At 37.7% G+C, this 24,610-nt stretch overlaps 1 protein-coding gene across 1 annotated transcript; it reads right to left on the bottom strand.

Moving 5' to 3' along the window:
• Nucleotides 1–8,898: 8,898 nt before the first annotated feature.
• On the bottom strand, nucleotides 8,899–24,483 carry ARL5B (ARF like GTPase 5B). The gene is made up of 6 exons (XM_084220938.1): nucleotides 24,322–24,483; nucleotides 16,735–16,795; nucleotides 15,787–15,934; nucleotides 14,083–14,166; nucleotides 12,481–12,632; nucleotides 8,899–10,598 (listed from the first exon to the last, which is right to left on the bottom strand). The coding sequence occupies exons 1-6, from the start codon at nucleotides 24,365–24,367 to the stop codon at nucleotides 10,550–10,552; spliced, it is 540 nt and encodes a 179-aa protein (XP_084077064.1). The 5' UTR covers nucleotides 24,368–24,483; the 3' UTR covers nucleotides 8,899–10,549.
• Between the last annotated feature and the right edge of the window lie 127 nt (nucleotides 24,484–24,610).

Here is a 24,610-nt window from a genome sequence, read left to right as displayed (position 1 = left end):
TCTGTGACAGAAAGGTTTTGTGAGGCTTTTGTTTGTTACTAAACACCAGGGTTTATATTTTACCTATATTTTTCACATTAAATCCAGAATTTGAATTGAACTGTAGCTTTCAGCGAGCTTTCAGAAATTACAGCAGATGCTTTTTTTCCTACTACACTTTTGCTTGAAGCCTAAATTTGAGACATTGTGAAGAAAGGTCCTTAGGCATTTTTAAAATCCTATTTTGGGGGTTGTTTCGGGAAGTAAAAAGTATTCAGTAGCTTCTGATTATGTTGCCCATTCATCCAAAGCACAATTTACATTGATGAAACTTCTCACTTGTGCAAGAGGCTTCCCATGTGTGTGTATTGTGGGGGGAAGGATGTAAGGACAATTTTTGGTTTGCAAAGGGGTTGTTTCTTTCCTACATGTCATCACCTTGCTTCCTTCAGGAAAAGCCAGGAGAAGATGTTGTTAAGACCATTATTTTATTTTGAAGCCACTCAGTGGTTGATTCTTATCCAAGTAAGGTTCCTGACTTTCAGTGTGGTCACATGAATGCTCAAACCAATGCCCTGAGCACAGAGATGGGATTGCAGATGAAGAGGACAATGTGGGAAAGCTCAGTGTCCCAGTAAGCGCAGGCCAAGACAGTGGGACAAGGCTCAAAGCCTAAATTTAAAGTTGGCCCTGCTTCCAGTCAAGCACTCACATTAGTGACTTCCAAATATATCTTCCAGCTCCCAGTTGCCACAGGACAGTGCCCTCTGACTCACGCAGACTGGGATGTTTGCTCGCCTGGGCAGACTCAAGGCATTTCCACCTCTGATGCCTTTTCCCTTCATTAATATGCACATCTGATGCCTTTTCCCTTCTGCTTTCACCCCTCATTTCTCTTTTTCCCTTACTCATTTCACCACACACGGAGCATTGTTCCACCCTCCTACTCAGGCACACTGTAAGACAGCCAGCATCTCCTTTTGAATAATCTCTGGATAAGGAATCAGGGCACATGAAGCTAAAAAACTACCCTGAGTATCTGTTAACAGCTGAAACGTTCCAAAAATGTGAAAGACAAAGAAGTTTTAAAGCATCACTTCCATTTCTGACTACTAGAAGTAGGTTCAAGAGAGAAAGGAAGACAGCCACAGGACACTGCTGTTGCAATCAACTAGTTCTGAAACAGCTTCAGCATATTTTTAAATAGACCCTAGGAAGAGTAAGCAAAGGTAGAAGGAACCTCCAACTAAAGATTGAAAAGATAAACATGAGGTTTAAACTTAATCCAGAAGGAATCTGATAAAAAAAGGTGTATGGGAAAAAATTAATCTTTATGGAAATAATACATTTCCCACTCAAGTATCACTAAACTAGAGATGAAGTTTATGATGTATAGAGCAACCTATACTATGGCAAACATGACAAAATCCCAGAGCAAGAAAGAGAAGCAGGACTTGCAGAGGTTAGCACTGGAATTAAGACAAAAAGCTGCACAGAACATTAAATTATATGGATATGCACATAACTAAAAGATAAAATAATAAAGAGGCTCTGCAATTTCCCAAGCAAATGCAAACATTAGCAGAATATAAACAGCATGAGCAGGACTGGAAACAGCATTATTACCATACTAGAAGGAATGAACACAACAGCACCAGAAAGTGAATGGGCTATCAATTTTAAAGAAGGTAGAATGTTAACTTCAAATTGGACACAGATGAACAATCTGGTGTTATACAGACATGGTAATTGTTACTTTTGAGAGAAAAACTGCAAGAAAGCAGATGAAATTCAAAAGCTATAATAAAGCTTTTGTTTCCAACCAAAGCAATTTATGAAGTAAATGAACAGGAAACTAAAACAAAGGAAAAGGTACAATTTATATACAGCATTACCAAAGGGGAGGACAAATATCTCATATAGAGAAAAAGATTTGTCACGATCTGTTTCTTCACTGGCGAGCCCAAAACAGCTATGTGAAGAGTCTGAGGTTGGTCCTCAGGGAACTGTAGTAGTGTGTTTTTATACTTTGTAATACTTTGAAGTAGTTTTGTTTTTCCCAAATGGTTTATCCCAGATTGTACCTCCTTCCCTTACCTATGGGATCCCTCTCCCTCGCTGAGATCATCCCCAAATCCCCACCCTGGCTCTCTGTCAATCACTCTGCATCCCATCCCCTCCATCTAGAAGCTTCGGTCCAGGACATCGAGTGATTAGCCAGAGGCCAGGGGTCAGCACCCCAAGACTAGTTTGTACGCTGTCCTAAATGTCCATCCCCCAGTACCCCGCCCTTAGGGTCATTTATTGGTTAATAAAATGTTATCTATTTTTGGTTTCCACCTCCCTTTAAATGTAACCTTGGCACATCTGCTGGGGCTCTCGGCAGGAGGCCCCCTGAGGTGTAGGAGCTCCCTCGGCTCCTGAATAAAACCTTGGATTAACCCCTGCTAAGAGTTGGCCTCTTTAGTCCCCCGATGTCTCTGGTGTCCCCTCTGCTGCAAGGGCGACTGGCCTGGCTGCCCTCAGCACCCTGGGGCACAGAGAGCGTCTCCCCGTGTCGGGGCTGCTTCCCCGGTGTCTGCCGACTCGGGGCTGGCCGGGGCTTCCTGAGAGGCTCCCAGAGGGACTGAGACAGGGAACATCCCAAGAGAGCACCTACTCCACCTTCCTCAGGCACAGAGAGCAGGCGTGGTTTTATTGTGCAGGATGTGCCAGCTGAACTTGGGACATTTGAAACCAAGGAAGAACTATTGCTGGCCTCTGAACCACTGCACAGACCGTTTACCAATTCCCAACAAGGCTCAGCACTGCCTGTTTCAGCCCACAGAACTTGTCTCTACTTCATCAGGATTCCATCCACTATGAAACAGGGCTTGCAGGCATGCTCAAATACAAAGATGGTACAAGCTTTTACCTACTCCATTTATCATACAATGCCATTTTACAGTCTATGTTTTTTAAACAAACCACAAAAATACTATTATCAGATTCCACCCAACCAGAAGTGACAATGGATAGATAACTACCACTTGAAAGCGAAGTACACATATCCATTGGATAAATACTACTTCAGTGCATTGATATCTTTAATACCTGAGTTTTTAAATATACTTAGTAGGACTTTTATTTAAAGACATTATTTTGCCCTCAAAATTTTTATTTAAAAACTTTGGATGTGTTTGGAATGCCAGTAACACCAAAAGAGGACACAGTGAGGGGATAATTGACCTTGTCAGCTAAAAGCAGTATTCCTTGGAACATTTAACTCATAGATGCAGTCAATTACCTTCAGGTAATGCCTGCTTCAGGGGTTTTATTGCTTTGTCCCTTTGAAATGAAATAGATTTACTACCCAAGTTAGATCTATTTTGCCTGAAGTTCCAAATGCATTTTAGCATAATTTTAGCAATATTAAAATTCCATCCAATTCTAGCACTAGGCTTTGAAAACAAATCCACTGACATCTGTGTTTCAGAGCAATCAAATATTTACAAATCTTGCAAGTACTTTTGTCCATAACCCTGAATTCATTGCTATATATATTATAGGATCAATAGCTGATTTTCACTTCCTGCATTTTAAGAGTACTGGACAAATTGTCTTTATACCTCATAATTGGTGGGGAGAGTCTTTGGCTTAAATCTCAATTCCTGGCAGAATAAAAACAGGGCATAGAAATGTGCTGTGGTTTATAACACTGTCACCAATATGGTCCCTGCCCAGGAATCTTAGAAAGTTTGCATTCAGCGCTGAGAAATCCCAGATGACACTTCATCAATAGAACTAGAAGAACTAGAGAATATTTGGAATATAAAGCCCACGGCTCACACATGGCACCTGTTTAATACTTGTTCATCACAATTAAAAACCTCAAAACTCTTCTTTCTACAAAAGAAACAGAACAAGGCAAATAGATTCACATGGTTTGACTTTTTCTCCATCTTTATTTTAACTCATATGTAGTTAACCCTTTTTACTTTCTTTTTCCTTAAAATTTTTTTTAAATTCCCTTTTCCCTTTTTTTTTTTCAATTTGGCAAAAAATGGTAAATTCGTACTTACTCTAGAAGTCTTGACTGCACAGAAGAGATAATCAAACCAGCAACTGAATTAAAAAGGTGCTGAACTTAATTGCATATTGCCAAGATATAAAAGATTTGTGTTAATGCAAGATCCCATTTTCACCACAGCTAAAAAGCAGAAGCAAAAGCATAAAGAGATTCAGAAGAAGCAAAAGAAACTTTCTACACTTGCAGAGAACCAGTGTACGGAATTGCAAGCAGTCCAATATTTTTTCATTAACTCCTAATTAGATAGTTCTATAAAGAAGAATGAGTACTGTTGGATTATGCATCCTACTGCAAGTCCCCAGACACCTCCTGTATTGTTTATTTTCACAAAAGCAATAGGATTTAATTCTACAGTAATTACTTACCAATTTTCCTCCAGAAGTACATTACATTTCCTACTAAATTGAAAATGGAATCTATCAAGTAGCTGCTACCTTGCAACTTACAGATAAAAGAACAAAGGAAAAATATTTTAAGAGGTTGTATTTATCTTTGAAAGGTGCTGAATCCAAAGCAGCTGTTGGATGGGAAAGGCTAAGAACTGAGAGCTTAGGCCTTTGTAGGATCAATAGAGATCTTGTTCAATACTCATTGGGCAGACTACAGTACGTATGTGCATCAATTTCCATGATATATGAGAAATTTATATATACATATATATATTTGTATCTTTCAAAACAAATCAAGTCATTCATATTTTCCCACAAATTTGAACATTAACCTTTCAATTGGCTTCTTCAGATAAAATTGTAGTGTACACAACTGAAATCAACACCAAGCATCTAGCAACATTTTTTAAAAAATGCATTTAAAGTTTTTCCCAACAGTGGAGTATTGGTGGTGGTTGAAGATGCCTTGTCAAACTTTCAAGGTTGACCAAAAAGTTTTTTTTCAACATGAGATTAGAATAGCAAAGGTCCAAACCTAAACTAGTGAACTAGTCTAACGAATGGAATAAAACCTCAAAAGGAATATGGGAAAAGCTAATGGAAAAATGAAAAGCACTCAAAGGATTCAGTGAAAACACTGCTTTGAAAGTGGAGTCTTGAAAAATGAGGGGCCAAAACGCAGAGTTTTGTTGAGAAGAGAGTTATATTTTTCTTAAAACTGTGTAAGATTATGACCAGTTTTAGCCAGCTACCAAAATTTTAGGTCACTATCAGTCTTAGCAGTCCTATTTTTGAAACAGGCTTTCTGAAATTTTTTGAAAGAACTCAGGAGGTATTTCCCCAACCAACAGTACTTTTTAATAAATTTGTCAGTGAAACTGAAATTTACATCTGAAAATTTCAATTAATACTTTCACTGAGGGTTATCTTGGTACACTTCATTTCAGCTTCCAGTGACTTCATGGTCTTTCAGGAGAGGAGAAAAGTGAGACCGAATTCCTCTCTGCAGGCAGATCCACCTCATTCTTTGTGGATGCAGCAAGTGCACCGTTTGCACTGCAGAGCACAGAAGCCTCTGTGTAGGGCTTAGGAGATGGCTTCTGTGGGCTGAACAACCCACACACAAGGTGTACCCATACCTCGTGTGTGGGCATCTCCAGGTCAGCTTTCTTGGAAAACATGCTTAAATCCTGAATGCTGTGCTAGTACATCTATCTGAGTGGCTTTGGAGACAGAATTGGATCTCAGCCTACAGATTTGGAGCACAGGTCATGACTGCTCCCACCTGGCCGACCAGAGGTCTAAAGATTTTTCAACTAAACTCTTAGGTACAACTTGTACATACAGTTAACTTCTGCTTCTAGTTGTAAAAGTTGAGCTGCCAAAACAGAGAGTGAGTTTCAGGAAGTTCTTGTTCATAGCTTCAATACAGAATATGCTTAGAAAAGACATGAAATTATGACGTTATATACTTCATTCCCTCCTGAGATGGCCTAGCACTTTTGACCACTTCTTTTCTTGTTCAGTATGGAGGATAAGCCCTTTGAGACAATACAAGTCATTTCCACCTGTAAGGAAGATTGGCCAGCAGTCACTTTCAATGTGGACATAAAAATGTGGTGTGAATTATTAGGCAATACTCTTGTGAATAGTTGCAGTTATAATAACTTTTTAAAACACTGCATAAAGAAAAACACACAAATATAAGAAATATGATACATTTTATCACTGCACAAGAAACAACATGGGCAGTGAAAGCCTGCTGGTGGTACTGCCCACTGCAACAGTTGCTATTTTGAGCACCACTTACACGAATAATAATCTAAATCTTGCAACAGAACTACTATTTTAATTTCATTTAACTTTCATATGCAGTAGTGTATAGCAAACACTAGAAATCATCATCATAGCTAAACACACTGCAAGAAGACAGTTCATATGTTCCAGATACTTGCAATTTCTGAGTAGCAGTGCAACAGAGCATTACAGGAGCAACTGTCACCAATGAAAATTCAAAAAAAATGAAGCATGTCATGGGCAACAGACAGAAGTTATTATTAAAATGAAATATGCCAGGAATTGTATTAATTCTTTTTGCTGTCTACATTCTCAGTTGCAGCAACAATAGAAGGTTTGGAATATAATTCTCACCATAAAGAATTAAGACAAAATGCCTTTAAGCTATAGAACAGTTACAAATTTTTCAAAACCTCACTGTAAGCTTTCTTCCCACCAAAGATGTGATTCAAGCTTCCTCTCCCTTATGCTGTCTCCATTTTATCTAAGCATGATCCCCACGGTTCAGGTAGTGGCACACAGCCTCTTCATTTACCGAGGCATTTTAGAAGTCTTTCAGATAGATGCTGAAGAACACAAGCAGGTAAGGCACTGTTAAACTGATCCTTTCCTGCCATCTAGGGGACACAAACTGGTGTGCAACTGGAACAATGTCTTCGTTACAGCCAGGAAAACTTTCTGTATGAAATGCGTATCTCCACCCAGCAAAACGGAAGCCAACTGAACTGAAGAGTAGCACACCTAGCAAGAAACAAACCTAGCATAAAGCTGCCTCTCCTGCTGCAGGGCGGGCACACACTGTGCGGACAGAGCGCAGCCTTTCTAGCGCACTATCCCCTAAGAAGCAAAACATAGAACCAGTCAATGTTGAAAGATCATCAAGGTAATTTTAGAAGAAGTTGAAGGCTGTTCCAAGATGCCAATTTCTACTATTGGCATTGTGGCCAGGTTTTCTCACCCCCCTCTCCTCACTGTTGCCTTCTGGGCCCTTTCACAAGGCAGACTCTACAAAAGGAAAGAGCAAAGTCAGCTAAATGCTAAGTATAGTCAAATGCACACACAAAGATCCATAGCAGTTTTTTTCCCAGTCTTTTGTTTGGATTTGTTTTGTTCTTACTGTGAAAGGGAACAGTCCACTAAAACAAACACCCTTCTCTAAAACAAACAAAGACCCACACTTCCCATGGCTGAAACGATGTGATCTTTAGGATCAAAGCTGGAGCTTCTCTGAGATGAAAGGAAGCAGGTGTCCAGCCAAGATGTTCTGTGAACTGGATACAGCTGCACATGATGTAGGCCCCCATTCTGCCCCAGTGAACAGACTGGAGATGAAATGAAAGTGACAAGGCTACACTGCTGCAATACTTCTTCACCACAGACTACTCACAAACAAAAACCCCATCCAACTTCACAGAACAACTCATTTTTATTTTGATGACAAATATTTTGAGCAGCTGTGCCCAAGTCCTCTTCACCTTACTGCGTGCAGTGTGTTTAAAGGTCTGGAAAGAATCCCTGCTTTGGGGATCCTGAACCTCTTTGCAACCTAGACAAAAAGCAAAAAAACATAAACAAATAAAAAGCCACGTGCCAAACAATTTACGGCAGTACAACATAAATGCGCATAGGACACCATAATGTCTTGAACTTAAGGTGATTAACATTGTTCTTTGTGAACAGCAGATTAAATACAGAATACTTTTAAAGTGCAAAACTACTGCAAGATATTTACTACATTCAAATTAGCAAACATAATGCAGTATTTGACAATGCAAAGACACACATGGTATTTATTCTAAGGCAACCCTTAAAAAATATTATGATCAAATAATTTTTAATTTAACAGGCTTCAAAGTTATTAAAAATAGGCCCCCCAAAATTCCATACCAAGGCGTTTGCCCCCCCCCCAAAATAATAATAGTAAAAAAAAAATCACAGCAATAGTGCTGTGAACAAACCAGTATTATCAATAGAAAACTTGGAGAAAATGAAGTTGTTAGATGATAAAAATCATAGCATTTGTTAGGAATGCTTTATTCTCTAAAGATACTCAAAGGGCTTGAGTGCTAAGAAATTAAAAGAAAGCATCCATTATTCTGATATTCTAATGTCTACAACCAGACCATTTTCTCTTAATCAAAGTTATATGTATTACTTCAGGTAAGACTGGATTTAGTAATCAAACTACAGATTTACAAATGCTTTTAGCTAGAAAGCATTAAATACAAATTTGTACCTTTAAAAGAAAAAAAAAAGTAACCAAAGGGCAATACAACCAGCTAGTGCTCTTTTTAAGTATTCAGGACTACATTCTGAGTGATATAATTTCAGTTTGCAATTTAAATTTATTTTCAGGTTTATTTTTAAGTCACCAAACAAGAAACATCATTCATACTATAATTTTATTTTTTTCTTTATAATTTGCTTCCCTAAGAGCAAAACAAATCTTATTTTCACACATTAAAACAGCTGAACACCACAGCAAGCAGCTTTAATATCAGATTTTAATCTTGCCTTGCATTCATCTTTTTTCTTCACACACTACTTTTTGCTGACTTAAATTATTTTCTGAACATTTTGACTTGCCACTCTATGTAGTCCTAAATGTGACTTTTTCTAACTGGCAGTAATACACAACTTCATTCAACCAATCACTGTTTCCACATGTATCCAAAGTCTTTCCAACACTTACAATAACATATTTGCTGATACTTTTAAAATTTTATTAAGTTATATTTAAATAAAATGGAAGCAAATTGAAATTTACAAAGATTAAAATTTTATTAAAGAAAACTCAATGTGCTTAAATTTTCAAAACAAGATTAAACAAAAACATTTTGTCATCAAAGGCCTACAGTAAGTTTGCAAAACAGTTCAGGTAACCAAACTCCACGTGGCTTTTAGGCATGCAGAAGTGCAGAATGGTGCTTCTGGAAAACCTGCCAAGCATTTAGATAGGCTGGGTACCTGACTGCTGCTGGGACTTCGCTGGGAACTGGGTGTCCACTATCAGTTTTGATTTGTTGGGTTTTTTTAAACCCTCATGTGGGGTTTTCGGTGGTTAGGTTTATTTGATGCTTAATGTTCTCAATCAAGTACGTATCTTTAGGTTATCTTTAGATTTAACTTAATTCCCTTCAAATTGAATTAACAGTAACGGGGTCCACTCTTTCACCACCTGTTTTTCAAATTTCAGGTGAAGGAACCTAACTCAAACACTGTCAAAAGTTCTCTGCTTGTGCAAATAAGACCAAAAACAAAAATGAAGGCAAAATAATTTCTCTGTAACAGACTCTGAAAACATGTATGATAGTAGATAAATAAATGTCAAGATTAGCTTCACTCTGAAGTCTACAAATACAGCACCATGGTTTTGTTTTGTTTACAGATCTGGCTTCCCTTTTGATTTTGTATTCATTTAGAAAACAGCACTCTCACTAAAAGGTGAGGAAGGCTCATGTATACAGAATTAAAAATTTTAACAGAATATAGAAAGTCTACACATAACACTGGCTGCTGTGATTTCAAATTTAATTACCCATTTATCTTTGAAAAAGTATTCAAGTTCTAAATGACTACACCAGCACTTAGTAATAATATTTTTATGCAATGTACAGAGATGTACCTTCAAGTAGAAGAATATAAGAATGTCCTAGAACTACATACGAGAGAAACTGAGACTGAAACAGATTTCTTTTAAGGCAGAAGTTCCATTGTATATCAGATTGAAAGCCACCTCAATATTAACTATAACTAGTTCATTAAGCACTTAAAAATTTGCATTCATAACTATTAATTTTCGTGCTGACTAGAACTCTACTAATATTCCAGGAAGTCCAGCTGGAGATATGGTTATCCTTTGAGGTTAAAGCTATGGCAGAGTAAAGTTAACCTAAACACTACTTTTAATTATTAAATAAAATGTGCTCATTTATGTTAGTAAGTCATACAACTATTTAGAAAGAGGAAATATGAAATATTGACAATGACAAAAGTTTTTAAAAAGCTATCATTGAAAATGTTAGAATTCACATTCAGAGGAATTTCAATGCTTAAAAACAGATTCACATATGTTCATCCAGTTGAAGATTAGTGTATTAAAAAAAGTTAAGAAAATACTTTTGTGTTTCAGTTCAACTGCGCTTGATTCAAGCACAGCTTAGAGGTTGGCTGATATAAATTAAACATTGGTCACTGCCTTAGCAGCCAAAAGTACAGAAAAATGTACATGTTCACAGGATAAATAGAAGTCTCTTCTTTCTTTTGGAGGAAAACCAAAACCAAAACAAAAAAAAGGCAAAAAAAAGCAAAAAAGCTATCTCACTCCAATACGGGAAGTCATCCACTCCAAGCCTTGGCATAATCTGAAAGATAAGAGATGTTATACTTGGTACAAGTTCTATTCCAGCATCTTGAATGTATTTTCTACTTGTTTTTATGTGTAAGAACAGCTACTTAAATTAAATCAACTAGAAATGGGACTGAAAGCTGAAGACAGTAACCAGTGTTTTAAACTAGGTCTACTTAGGCTTTAGCCACATGAAAATGGTCAAGCATCCTGTATTATTGAAGCTTGGCAAATTCTTTTTTCCTTGTAAACCTAAAAGACACTATCCTTAAATGCTTACTCGCAAGTACATGAAAAAAGTTTTTCTTGCTCTATGGAAAGCTAGACCTTTACATACTAATATTAAAAGATAAAGGGCAGGTTATCCAGACTGAATTGTTTCATGAAAAGACAGTATATCAAAATTACATTACAAAATTAAAAGCGTGTTTATATTGAATACTAAGACTGCATGGGATCTAATCTGCTTCCTAACTCAATTTGCATCTCTATTTAAAAGTCTTCCATTTTAGAAGACAGACTTTCCCTTGATTTTCTAGGGATCAAGTTACTTATTTATACCCCTTTGAGCTTTACCTTTGCCCAGTAAATCAGTGTTTAGCTATCCAAGAATTTTAGCTTCATTCACATCAGGCTGATTCCCCCAGATTCTTGTCAGATCTTCCCAAGGAAGATTCAGCTCAGCTATCTAACTCTGGGAATGTTTTTTCTAAGTTCATCTCACTACTGTCATAGTTCAAAGTATTCTAAATATACATCGCTTTTTGTTTTACAATACAAAAGAAGCACCGTTTCTAAACTAAACTTCATATTTATTAATTATTTTCCTTCAAATCTCAACTTGGTTGAAGATCTTAGTCCATAAACTGTGTACTCAAAAGTGACTTTAGCAAAACTGGTAGAAGAAGAGTAGAGTTAACTCTTAGAACAAAATAATATAACCACTCCCTAAAAAAACCCCCACTTTGTTCTCACTAACACATTCTACCCTAGGGAAGTTAATGTCACCATTCACTCTACAAGACATTTCCATGGCATTAGACAATACCTCATGGTAGAAAGTGAGGTAGATGCTCTCCTTTCCTAAATACCTGGTTGGATTCACTATTTTCGATGTCACAAGACCACAGTACTGTAAAGATTGTACAACCCCCTAAATATCACACATTGCAAGACTGCTTTAAAAAGCAAGATGAAAAATCAGTATAATTCACACCATACAAGCAAGACATTATCCAACTTGTTAGAAGGTATCCAAAAAATTTTTTTTAATATTTACAGACTAAGGATCTAAGGCTAGCCCAGTATACCATTTTAGTAATGCAAATTTCAAATTTAGTATGCAAATTTAGTATGCAAATTTCAAAATTAGCTACATTAGCCAGATATAAACAAAGTTTATTATCGGTAAAATATTTGTTTTATGACAGACCTATGTAATTTTTCATCAAAAACTATGTTTTCAATGCTAATCAAAAAAGCCAACCAACCAAAAAAACCCTGAACACTTCAACCTCCCAGCTTAGAAGCTTTCTGTAGTTTAGTATATATAAAGGAAGAGAACAGTAGCTTATTTCTTCAAATACAGAAAGACACACAAGAGTAAGAGAGCAGCACAGACAGAGTAGACAGCTATGTCAACAGCTACACACATAGGTGGAAAGGTGGTGGTTGGTTTTTGGTTTGGGGTTTTTAACAACAAAAGGAAGACATTATATGAATTTGGAGTTTGAGCTATGAAAAAACTCACAAGGTTCAATTATGAAAAATTCAAAATGTCCCTCTGACAGCAAAGTTCAGAAAATATGAACTTTCAGAAAATCCACTTTGGTGTCAGCAGGCTTCTAAATAGTATTCTCATTTACCAGGAATTGCCATAGTAAGCAGTAAGCACTTACCCCTCTCCTGTCAAAGCACAGCAGGACTGAATGTGCCACGGGTGATCCTTTATGGAGCTGAGGGTGAGGTACGCAGAGATCTCAGCAGCCGTCATGCAGCCCTTCATGTCCTGCTTGTTGGCAAAGATGAGAACCGCAGCCTTCCGTAAATCCTGGAAATGGTTCAGAGTACTCAGTTATTACAGAGAACTAAAAGGCTATTGTGCTAACTTCATCTGTTAAAAGAACTGTATCCAAGCTGATCTACAATTACACTGGAGCATGGAGTTTTAACTGTCTTACTACACTAAATATTTGTTACAGTAAGACTGAAAAACTAATTTATTCCGAAGTGTTCACCACCACAGAGAATCAAATTGTTTGGTATTGACCACATGTTCATACATAACTAATGAAAGTCTTGTCAAAATACATTTTATAATGCTCCCAACCACTGAGACAGCAGAATTATTTCTGGTTAAACACTGCAAGTCCTGCAATAAATACTATTCAAATGGAAAAGCCTGCTAGATATCAGTCCCTTGAAATTCCTTCCACTTCATTAAAAAAGTTCTGCATTGATTAAAGCAGTAATAATTTAAGAAAGATTTCTCAATTCCTAAAAGTTTAACCATAGTGTTCCCAAAAAGGGAGTTTCAATAATGCTGCATCAACTTTAATAACTAATTAAAATTGTTTTGTTACAGCATGAAATTTAGCATTCAAAACAGACAAGAAAGCTATGATCTACAGCTGAAAATTCAGCCCTACAAGTAGCCCAGTCTAGGCCTACCAACTGATTTCAAGAGATGGTAGATCACAATTTCTTAAGAATTTGAGCTGGAAATCAAAAAACTATATGGGAAAACTTCAGCACAAGAAGGAATTTTTCCACCTTTTTTGGCAGTAGAATTTACTCCTTACTATTAGACCCAAATTACAATTAATATTAAACTGCAAAGCAAAAACTTATTTACGTGAAACACAAGTCTCTCAGAGAAATTAACAGGGTTACTTGCACTGTACTAAATCCTTTTCTTTCAAAAATGAAGAATATTTACATTTTAAAAAACCTCAATTCAGCTTCAGAGTGATCACAAAAGGTTGTAACATATTTTACCTAAGCAAACGTACAAGTTAATTTAGGACGTTTGAGTGAGTTGACTCAATGCTGAACAGTCCCCAGGACAACATATAATAAAAATACAAACAAATAATTCTGAAAGAAAATGAAATGAAATTAATTTTCCCGTGGTATGATAAATACTCCTTAATTTTAAGGAACAGGATTAGAACAAACAAAAAAAAGTAGGCATTCCATTTCCCTAAAATAAAAACTAAAAAAAAATGTAGCATAACATACTTTACAAGTTCAACATCTGCAGAGTAAAGACTGATTTGATTAAAATCAAGCAAGTCCTATTAGAAGGGTGCTTCATAATAATTTTTCTTCTTATTTATAACTTACGTGCTTTTAAAATGTGATCAACATGGATGCACACTTATTCTCAAATTTTTTTTTCTGATGGCATTATTTTTGTTAACATTTTTGTTTTGTTTTGGAAACATGAAATGTTATTTAACTGTTCTCAACAAAACTATTATCCCAACTCCCCACCATACCTCATGAGCCAGCATTCTATAAAGTTCTTCTTTTGTAATAGAAAGTCGCTCTCTATCAATGCTGTCAACAACCAGAATGATGAACTAGGGAAAAACACCAACAGCATAATATGTAAATACAAACTACAAATTACAGAAAGCACAATTTCAAGAGACCACTACCACTAGTTTTCCTACAGAAGAGATAGACTCTTTCAGAGGACACTAGAAAAGAGCAAATGACAAAAGAGAGAAAAGAGAGTAGCAAAAAGGAGAATTAGAAATCACTGCTATAATTCTCTAACATATTCTTCAAATCACTTTGCCTTATAAAATTAAAGGGATTCATTGGCCACTGAAAATGACCACAAAGTATTGAAACTTGTGTCAATTTAATGCTGCTGTGACTTTGAGATGCCTAGCAGATGAGGTGGAACAGTAATAGAATTATTCATATGAGGGAGGCTAGGATTAGCATTGCAAAAAGATCTTTTCTCTTCCTCAACTGTTTCCAGCAGACAAAGCTTCTAAGTAAAGGGAAAGTTCTTCTTTCCAAGTACTACAAGGCACTGGATTTCAAATGCTTGCTAGACAGAATATGAAGAACATCCCAAAAGCATGAGAAAAATAATATATGCATCTCTCCAAATTCCAAAATCAAAGATACTCAAGGGATAAATGCCAAGAACTTATTTCTCTATACCAGATAATGCTGGTAGAAATCTCTTTATCTTCATGTATTTCTTAGATGTAGCTGCACTTTTCCAGATAAAGTAAAAAATTAGACTAATACAAGAGATGAAGGTTGAGGTGTCATTATCAGGCTTACAGTAGATCTAGGATGGATCACTGATCTCGCCTCTCTTCAAGAGCATAGAAAAACATAGAAAGACAAAAAAACTAATTTTAGAAGAAGATGGAATACTTATATAATGAGTAATCTCTACAAGAGGTCTCTGCTTTTAGTAGAAATGGTAAGAAATGAAGTCTAGAATATTTTACATCAGTGTAGACGTCTCAAGAAGAGCTCTCAGTGATTATATGTGCCTTTCTGTATTGATAAACTCTTGGCCTAAAAAGACTGTCATAAAAAACAAACCCCACAAGTCAACTGCTGCTGAATTCTTCTCCAACCATTCCAGCAACAGCAGCTCTGCCAGTACCTCAAGAGTAGTGCACAGCAAGACTTTCCTTCCTCCTCTGGATAAAAGCTATGAGCTGATGAGCTGTTTAAATACTGCTGCCTAGGCTTAGAGAAAGTTTCATTCCTTTATTCCTTCATTCCTCATTTCCTCCTAATTATCATTATTTCAAAACCATTTCAGACTGGATGTACAGAAGTCCAGTTGACCACTGCAAATCATCACAAAATTTGCAAATTACATTTCAAAATTTTAATCTTACTCTACTTAAAAAAGTAAGCAAAAAATCTGATCTAAAATGCATTTCATTATCATTTGATTGCCTAGGAAAAATCTAACTTCGCAGATTATAGCATAGATCAAATAACACTACAGTAAAGTATACAGAAAAAATACTTCAAATATTACCAGAAAAATGGCTGCATACCAGAGATACCTCACACTTTTTGATTTTATTCTCCCTCATTAGAATGTAAAAACAAAACAGCTGCAATCTCTACAAAAGTCTACAAACATTCCTAAAAATAAATATAATTTCAAACAAACTTATTCAATTTGCAGATTTCAAAGCATCTTCTCATACCTCTGTGTTTGAATAATAGGTATTCCACGATGACCGTAATGATTCTTGTCCTCCAATATCCCACATTAAGAAATGAGTGTTTTTCACCACTATTTCTTCTACATTGCTTCCTATGGTTGGAGAAGTATGAACTACTTCATTCATTAAGCTAAAGGAAACAATATCACACCACAAAGACCAGTCAGCAAAATCCACAAGGCTTGTCACAGTTCAGTTATCACAATTTTTTTTCAGAAGAGTAATATGTGTAACTGACAAAAAATATTAAAGCATGCTCAAAATACTCACAAATAGAAAGTCTTTTTGGAAAGCATACTATGCTGCTTTGATATCCAAATATAAGGATATTAATTTATCTATTTTCTCCTACTTTTCCACAATTACAATAGTAATTATGGTCCTGACAACACTCTTGAATTTACCATGGATATTCTTGTAATGCTGCCAAGATTTGGGTGCAATGATGCTATTGACAATGAGTAACGTAAGACCTGGGAAAGCTGAAATATTATTTTTAGGAATTCTCTATCACAAATTTTAGACACTGGCATTGAGAAACATTTGGAAACATTTTTGGATTTTTGCATGGTGGCTAGAATTTCCAATAATTTAAAAATCATGTTTTTTTCTGCAGTTACTGGAAACAGGATTATTTCTATGCATACAAATTCAGGAAGGCTTTCCTGGGAAAAAATTTGCAGTTCACTTTGTGCTTGGATGTACAAATTTGTTGTTCAATTTATAGTTCAGTTTTAAAGCACAGCAGTTCCTTCACTTATCCTTTAAACATTTACTCTGTTTAGAACAACTCATACCATTAATGTACAAAGTGTGACCTAGAACCCCAGAGATTACACCAGGTTACAAAGCTAAATTTTCAAAGATTAAACAGTGACAAGTAAAAAATTCAAACAGAAAAACAATTAGTTAATATACTTATATACTTACAACTGGTAAAGAATAGTAGTCTTTCCAGCATTATCAAGTCCCACTATGATTACTTTATGCTCTGCATATTAAAAAAAAAAAAAAAGACAAAAATAAATTTGTAGAAACAGCAATAATTATAATTCTGGTTAATCACTCTCCCTTACTGAAGAAAGCAACTGCTTGTTTCTTTTATATCAATACTTTACACAGATTAGTGGTGACTTCAAGACAGAAAAAAAGTCAAACAAAGCCTAATCTTCTCTTGAGCTTCCAGTCTTAGGAAAAATCAGCACTGGAAACCTAATAAAGTTATGGTTACTAATGATTATTTAATCTACAACATCTAGTTTTAGAAAGAAAAGTACAATGAAAAAATATAATCCATAGCAGTGTATGAGAACCAACTAAAACCACCAACAATATCCAAAGACTGCAAAAGATATTACCCTAACATTCAAGGATCAATAATAACAATTTATTAAGGTACCACCATTATTCACACAGTAAAGTATAAGAGGAAACTGTATTTTGAATAGGCCATAGATTCTAATTTTGCAACTTTTGAACTGAAAAGTCACAGAATGATAGAATGGTCAAGGCTGGAAGACACTTCTGGAGGTCATCTGGTCAAACCCCTTTGCTGAACCAACCCCATGGAGCCAGTGGCCTAGGACCATGTCCAGATGGGTTTTTAAAATATCCAAGATGGAAACTCCCCAGCCTCCCTGGACAGCCTGGGTTATTGCTCAGCCACCCCCACAATGAAAAAGTGTTCCCTGATGTTCAGAGGGAACTTCTGCGTTTCAGTTTGTGCCCAGTCCTGTGATTGGGCACTAAGACAAGTCTGGCTCTCCCTTTTTGCACCTCTTTTTCTCATATGCAGGATGCTCCAGTCCCTCATCACCCTTGCAGCCCATCACTGGACTCTCCCCAGTAGGTCCAGAACGCCCTTGCACTGAGGAGCCCAGAACTGGATATGGTACTCCAGGTGAGGCCTCATCAGTGCTGAGCAGAAAGGAAAGATCATGTGTCCCAACCTGCTGTAAAGTCCAACATACAAAACAGTGATCTCGAAATTGCTGCAATACTGTTTGTTTTCACACACAGGGGAGACAAAACAGAAATCAACCAAACAAACAAAATCAGTAAAAAAGTCCTCCAGAATTTATATGCTTTTCTGGAAATAATCCCTCTCAGAATTTCAAATCCAGTATCACAGCCATTTAGAACGCTGGTTCTTTTGCTACATGTGTGAAGCTAGAGCATACTGATCCAATTACTAACAAAAATAAGTAAACCACTTGAGAGTGAAAAATTTGCAAATGGATCAATAAAAACTCTGTTAACAATCTCACTTTTAAAGAGAAAACTAGGGCCCTTACTTCAAAGCAAAACATGGTTCACAGTTTAAAGATTTCCTACAAAATACCACACTTGATCTACAGGATCAAACAAGTTAGTAGATCAGAAGATCTATTTTAAGTATCAAATTGATGTTTTTTCCCCCAAAAGTAGGTGGTTTAAGGAAAAAAGCATTTTCGTTAAAAATCTATTTATATATAATAACTTAGGTCTTTTTATACTGAATATTACTGTAATAAAATATTTTCTTGTTCCGAACTTTTCTAAGTTTTGCTGTGCAATAGGATCATAACAGATGGCAAAATGTATTTCAGTGTGCCAGTTCCCCTACTACTGCATCCTGTAAACACATGCTAAGAAAAGAACATTTCCTGACTGTAAATGAAGGAGTACATATAGCCCCACTAATAGAAGCATCAGTAATTAATAACCTTTCCCAATACATAAATAGTATGAAATCCTCTCTACTTTCAAGGCTAATAAATCATGCCTAGTAGCTTGACTGTCCATCTCTTCTTCAAATATAGTTAAATTTAAAGAGCTTTCAAAGGTCCAAACACAGAATTACCCTCCCATTTTTTTCAAACCAAACATGTTGTCATTATTGCCAGGAAGATTATTCTACTTTTGCACCATTATGTTTAAGTTATTTTCAAGAAAAAAAAAAAGAAATTCCAGTCAGACATTAAACTGCTCTTTCATCTTCTTATCAGAACACATCATCTCAGGCATGAATGACTGGAGTGTTGGATGATACATCACACTAAGTAATGAAGAAAAAAACTCCATTGAGATGGCTGCTTTTGAAAGACACTAAGTGTGAACAGTCCAACACTAACTGGGAAAAAAAGGGACAGCTTATCTGTGTTACTTCATAGTCAGATGGTGTTTCATACAGTGATTGAATAAGCACAAACAATAAACAGTCACACAAGTGTTAATTAATAGTGATCTTGGCATGAAAATAGTAAGATGAAATCATGGGTATTTCATACAAGTAGCAGATTCGAGAACTATAGTAATGGAAACTCTTCACTTACAAACATATTCAAAAGTTGAATTGCTGTCTAGTTTGATGAAAACAAAAAATTCACACATAGATGTGCATTAGAGGAAAAACATGTGAGCTTAAAAACTACCAAACTAAGACAGAACAGAATTTTAACATGACAGCTACTTGTTTACAAGAGTAACTGGGAGAAGATAGATGCCACATTTAGGGGGAAGGACAGTTACTGGGTAAATCACAGGCAGTGATTTATTTGTGTTCTGTACTTACAGACTAACCCAAGTTTCTCCCTTTCACTGGCTGGTATTCAAACTCAGTTTAGGTTGTATTCATGAATATCTTCCCAGTCCACCAGTTCTTGGCAAAAGAAGAAGAAAATCCATAACAAAGTTGAGAGAGCAGAAGGGTCTTTATTAATCATGAAGGAAGAGGGAGGGAAGATGGGGAAAGTAGAAGAAGTAGGCATATGCAGGGGAAAAAAGAAAAGACAGTATTAGACTACTTCTTAAAAGAATCCAAGGACTTCTTGGTTTCATCAACCATTTCTAGCATACTGTTTAAAAAAATTGATAGGTAATATGGTTAAAAAAATCTGTGGCAGTTTAGTATTACAAAAACACAGGACAGCGAAGATTATCTTCTGGCAGATGTTAGAAGAAAGACATAATATGGTCTTTTCTTCCTTACTCATCTATATTTCTCTATGATAAAAGGGCCCAAAACTAAAGATTCAATTCTCCCAACATGCCTTTTTCTGTACTTTGCAAAAGATAAAAATAAAAATAAGAAAATTCTAAAGACTTTAATGATGAGACTTCTAACATATTGGGAAGAAATGACTACTGAATGAGTATCGATAGCTTTCAAGCTGTGAAACAAAAATGCTCATCTGGTTCCAAAGAGCAACAACCTTGGAGGCCTCAGAGCTGAAGACAGAATGCAGATAGAAGTTTGCTAGAAAGAAGGCAGGAGGAATAGCATAATTCTGGAGGTCAAAGAGGTTTCAATACAAAGACTCATTCTGCACACCAACAGCTAATTTAGAGTCTTCTCTTAAGCACAAAAAGAACTGCTAAAATACATTTTGTATCCCCAGATTTGATTACATGGAGGCAGAGACGGTGTCAATAACTTTTAGTAGTCAGAGGAACCAAAAACCATTTGGTTTTTCAGACAATGGTCTCTCCTAACCTGACTGGGAACTGCCAGCAAGGCTAAGTGAAATAAACTGTGGAGTTATAAAAGTTCAATCATCTTCAATTAGAGCTTACCATAACTTTTCTTAAAGCAACTTTTTAATAACTGTAGCAATTATTCAGAGTAACCTGTAAGATACTGAATAATCACCGTTCCAAAAATAAGTAAACCCCAAATTTGGGAGCTTCTCAAAGAACTCTATATACCACATTTAAAAAAATAAGGTATTGATAACAGTAATTTATCTTTATCAGGGTTGCTGACATTCCCTTCTATTTTTAACCCAGAGTTTAGTTAAGAGCTGTCTTGGTAATATTGATGAAATGATAAGTTGAGCAAGTTTTACTCAGACATGCAATAACACAGGCACTAAATGGCTCCACCATCTATCCACACCACTACATGCTGCTTAGAAGAATGTGCCACTTGAATACTGAATCAGAGCTTCAGCAGGTCATTTTTGGAGTCTGATTTTTTTAAAACTTCTGAAAGCAAGTTACCAAAAGTAAATTCAACTGAACTTATATAATTCAGCAACTAAACTTTAAATGGTTGCAGAGAATGATATTTTAAATAAAACAATACTTGAGTAATGTTTCTCAATTTAAAAAAAAAGGGAAAAATTATCATGAAGCCATTAGAAAGTCACCTAGAAAAATGACAAAAGTCTATTTTAAAGCCAACTGTTTATTTTATGAGTAAAAGTATCTCCAGTTCGCATCGTTCAATTACTACTTGATTATGAGACAGTATAAATTGAGAGCTGAAAGACAGACACACCTCATCCTCCTGCTCTACTTGACAGACCAGAGATGGAACTTTTAAATCTTTCCTTAGTTTCACCTTTCCTTTTGCCAAGTGCTGCAGGTTATCACACAACTCGCACCAGCCATGAGAACTGATACCATGATCCTCACACAGCAGATCCTATTTGCATCTTTGGAATACTCCCTCTGTAGAGCCAAAATCAGCGTGTAAGTTACTGTGCTAGTCTGCTCAACTCAACAAAGCAACTTCACAGGACAGCCTGTGAATTCTTCAAGGAACGATCAAGATTTGATGTAACTAGAAGAGCAACCAGAATCAACTCAGATATTACTATGCTTTATTATTAGTAATATTATTTAGAGAACACAGTTGTATTGTTGGAGAATAATTTGCCATTAGATCAAAAATTTATGTTTGAAGCAAATTTTCTATAATGAAATTTCAGTTTTGGCCATGAAAAGAAACTCACTTTCTTTTCTGTGGTTACACAAGAAGAGAGGCATAACCCCCCCCCCCCCCCCCCCCCCCCAAAAAAAAAAACCAAAACAACCCAAAACAAAGCAAAAATGAAACAAAAGACAAATCCAGCACTAAACCAGGATCAGGACACACCCTAAAGTCTCTTATTGGGATGAATGCCAAAGAGTAAATACTTCATTATACTATCTCATCTATTTAACTGTGAGACTAATATTTCATTAACCATTTAAATATATGAATGTCTTAGGTTTGGAACATGGGATTTTGATAGTGGAGAGAGCTACACAGTGTTTTCTGAGAAACTCCTAGAAACTTCTCCAATGTGTATACAGCCAATGCCAGCTAAGGCCACCAGCAACAGGTGTAATGCCTCTGGGATAAAATATTTAAGATGAGAAAAAGTTATTGCCCAGGAGAAATTAAGGAGAGAGAAAAGAGTAGTGAGAATATGTAAGAGAAACTCTGCTGACTCCAAGGTTGGTGCAGAAGGAGGAGAGGAGGTGCTGCAGGTGCCAGGGATCCACCCGCAGCGCACGGTGAGGCAGCCAGAGGTCCATAGGGGAGCAGAGATCCACCTGCAGCCCAGAGAGGACCCCATGCTAGAGCATGTAGATCCCAAAGGCAGCTGTGACCCCACTGGACACTCATCTTGGAGCAGGCTCCTGCCAACAGCCTGTGGAGCTGTGGAGAGAAGGCCATGCTGGAACAGGTTTGCTGACAGGTTTTGTGACCTTGTGGGGGATCCACGCTGGAATGGGCTGTCCCTGAAGGACTGCAACTCGTGAAATGGACTCGTGTTGGAACAGTTAGTGAAGAATTGAGCAAAGAACTCCTTGGGAAGAACACACATTTGAGAAGCCCATGGAGGACTGTCTCCCACTGGAGAGATCCCACAATGGAACAGCGGATGCAGCTCCCTCCATAAGGCAGAAAGAGTAGCAGAGACAATATGTGATGAATGGACCAAAGCCTCCATTTCCTGTTCCCTCCGGCAGGGAGGTGGTAGAGAACCAAAAATAAAGCTAATCCTGGGAAAAAAGAGGGAGAAGCAGGTGATCAGAAGATCTGCTTTTATTTCTTATTAACCTGTTCTGGTTTGATTGATAATGAATCCTATTAATTTCACAAATTGAGTCTGTTTTGCCCATGATGGGAACTGGCGAGGGATCTCTGCCTTTCCTTATCTCAATCCAGAAGCCTTTTGCTGTATTTTCTCTCCCCCTGTCCATCTGGGGAAGGGGGTCATAGATCTGCTTTGGTGGGCATCTGGCATCCAGCCAGAGTCACTCACAATGAAGAATAACTTTTCTTCCAGGAAATAATATACAATAACCAAGACAATGTTTTCCTGAAGATAAATACTGACATCATAATCTACTATAGAGGCAAATACTAAATGCCACCAGTTATCTGCTGATCAGTTCCCTGCTTATAGATCTCTCTGGAGTCTTTGGAATACTTCATGGACAAAAAGGAGTTGCAGATTGCACTACTTGATGAAACAAAAAAAAAGTACTTAATATTTTTCTGGAGCATAGTGGAAACATTGGATCTTGCCAAAAAGGTTTGACAGTTTGGGAAAACAAGATATTAGCAACAAATTCAGAAGGCTGTTAGAAGACTTCAAGAATGATGTGGATAGGATGGTATGTGCGTGAGAAAAATAAATTATTTGGGATGATCTCAAGTGATCATTTATTAATCAAATTAACCCAATCCCATTCCATGACAATTTGATACACAGATGTTAATGTGCACACACACTGAGGCTTTGGTATGTACAGAATTAGACTGGGTTATGTGCAATCACAGGCAGAAAACTATTAAAGTACACCAGGTGTACCTGCCTCCAAAAACTGGCAACAGAGCATTGCACAAAAAAGGTTTATCTGCACTTTCAATAACTTTAAAGTGGAAATGAGGTGCACATTTGGAAACCTGATGAGAGAACAATTAATGAATTTATTGTTTATGTTGTTTTCCCTTGAGGCCCTGAGCTTGGAGCAGGCGAAATGACGTTACTGTTAACTATTTAATTTTCTAATCAAAGCTGGCTAGGTACACCAAAATCATTAAAGCAAATAAATAACAGATAAACCATAATTTTCTACTTTTATGATAAACATCTGAGGTAAAGGTGGTGGCAGATCCAAATTCTGAGCTCTGGATTAGAACATGAGCTATGATTGCAGGGCTGGATGAACTGGGCAAGAGAGCATGGCAAGCGATACTTATCCCCTCACGACCTTTTTATTTTTGGCTGGAGAACTGATTTTCTTGGGTCACTAACTGTATTTAACATCTTTGCCAAAACACAAACAGATCTTTACCTCGAAGGCCCTTACATGTTCGGCGTCCTTCTTTTCCTTTTAATTAAAGACTAAAACAACACGATTTTAATAACAGACCCCGACTTAAAAACAAGTATCGGCGAAGCCAAGAGAGACCGTCATGGTCCAGCACAGCCCCAGCAGTCCCGGCCGCCGTGGATGCCGGGCGCGCACCGCCCGAAGGGCTCCGGGGCAGACGGCGCGTTTACCGCGGCCAGGAGGAGGGGAGAGGAGGGACCACCTCGGGAATCAAACAAAGCGACCCGGAGCATGAGGCGCCGCGGGACCAGCGCTCACGGCTCTGCACAATCCAAAGCCCAACTTTTGGCCGGGCGGGCCTTCAGGGGAAGCCCGGCGAGCAGAGCCGGCCCCGAGCCCGCACGGCTGCCCGCGGCCCCCGCAGCCCCGCGGGCTCCACTCGCCGCCCGCCCCCCCGCCGGTCCGGGCCCGCGCACCCACCTTGGCTACCGAAGAGGCTCCACAGCTTGGCGAAGATTAGGCCCATGCCTGGCCTCGGCTTCCCACCGAGCGGCCGGGACACCCCGAGCTCACCCAGGCAGCAGCAGCACCGACTCCCTCGCGGAGGCTCCGCAGCGGCCCCGGCAGCGGCGAGCGGGCGGGCGGGCGGGCACAGCAGGGGGCGGGCACGCGGCGCGGCCCCGCCCCGCCAACGGCCGCACGGCCCCGCCCCCGCCGGCGCGGCCCGCGCGCGTCACTGCGGCGTCATGGCGGCGGCGTGTCTGTGGGG

This window comes from Fringilla coelebs, assembly GCF_963513975.1.
Source record: "Fringilla coelebs genome assembly, chromosome: 1".
Lineage (NCBI taxonomy): Eukaryota > Metazoa > Chordata > Aves > Passeriformes > Fringillidae > Fringilla > Fringilla coelebs.
This window is presented reverse-complemented; position numbering and strand designations above follow the sequence as displayed.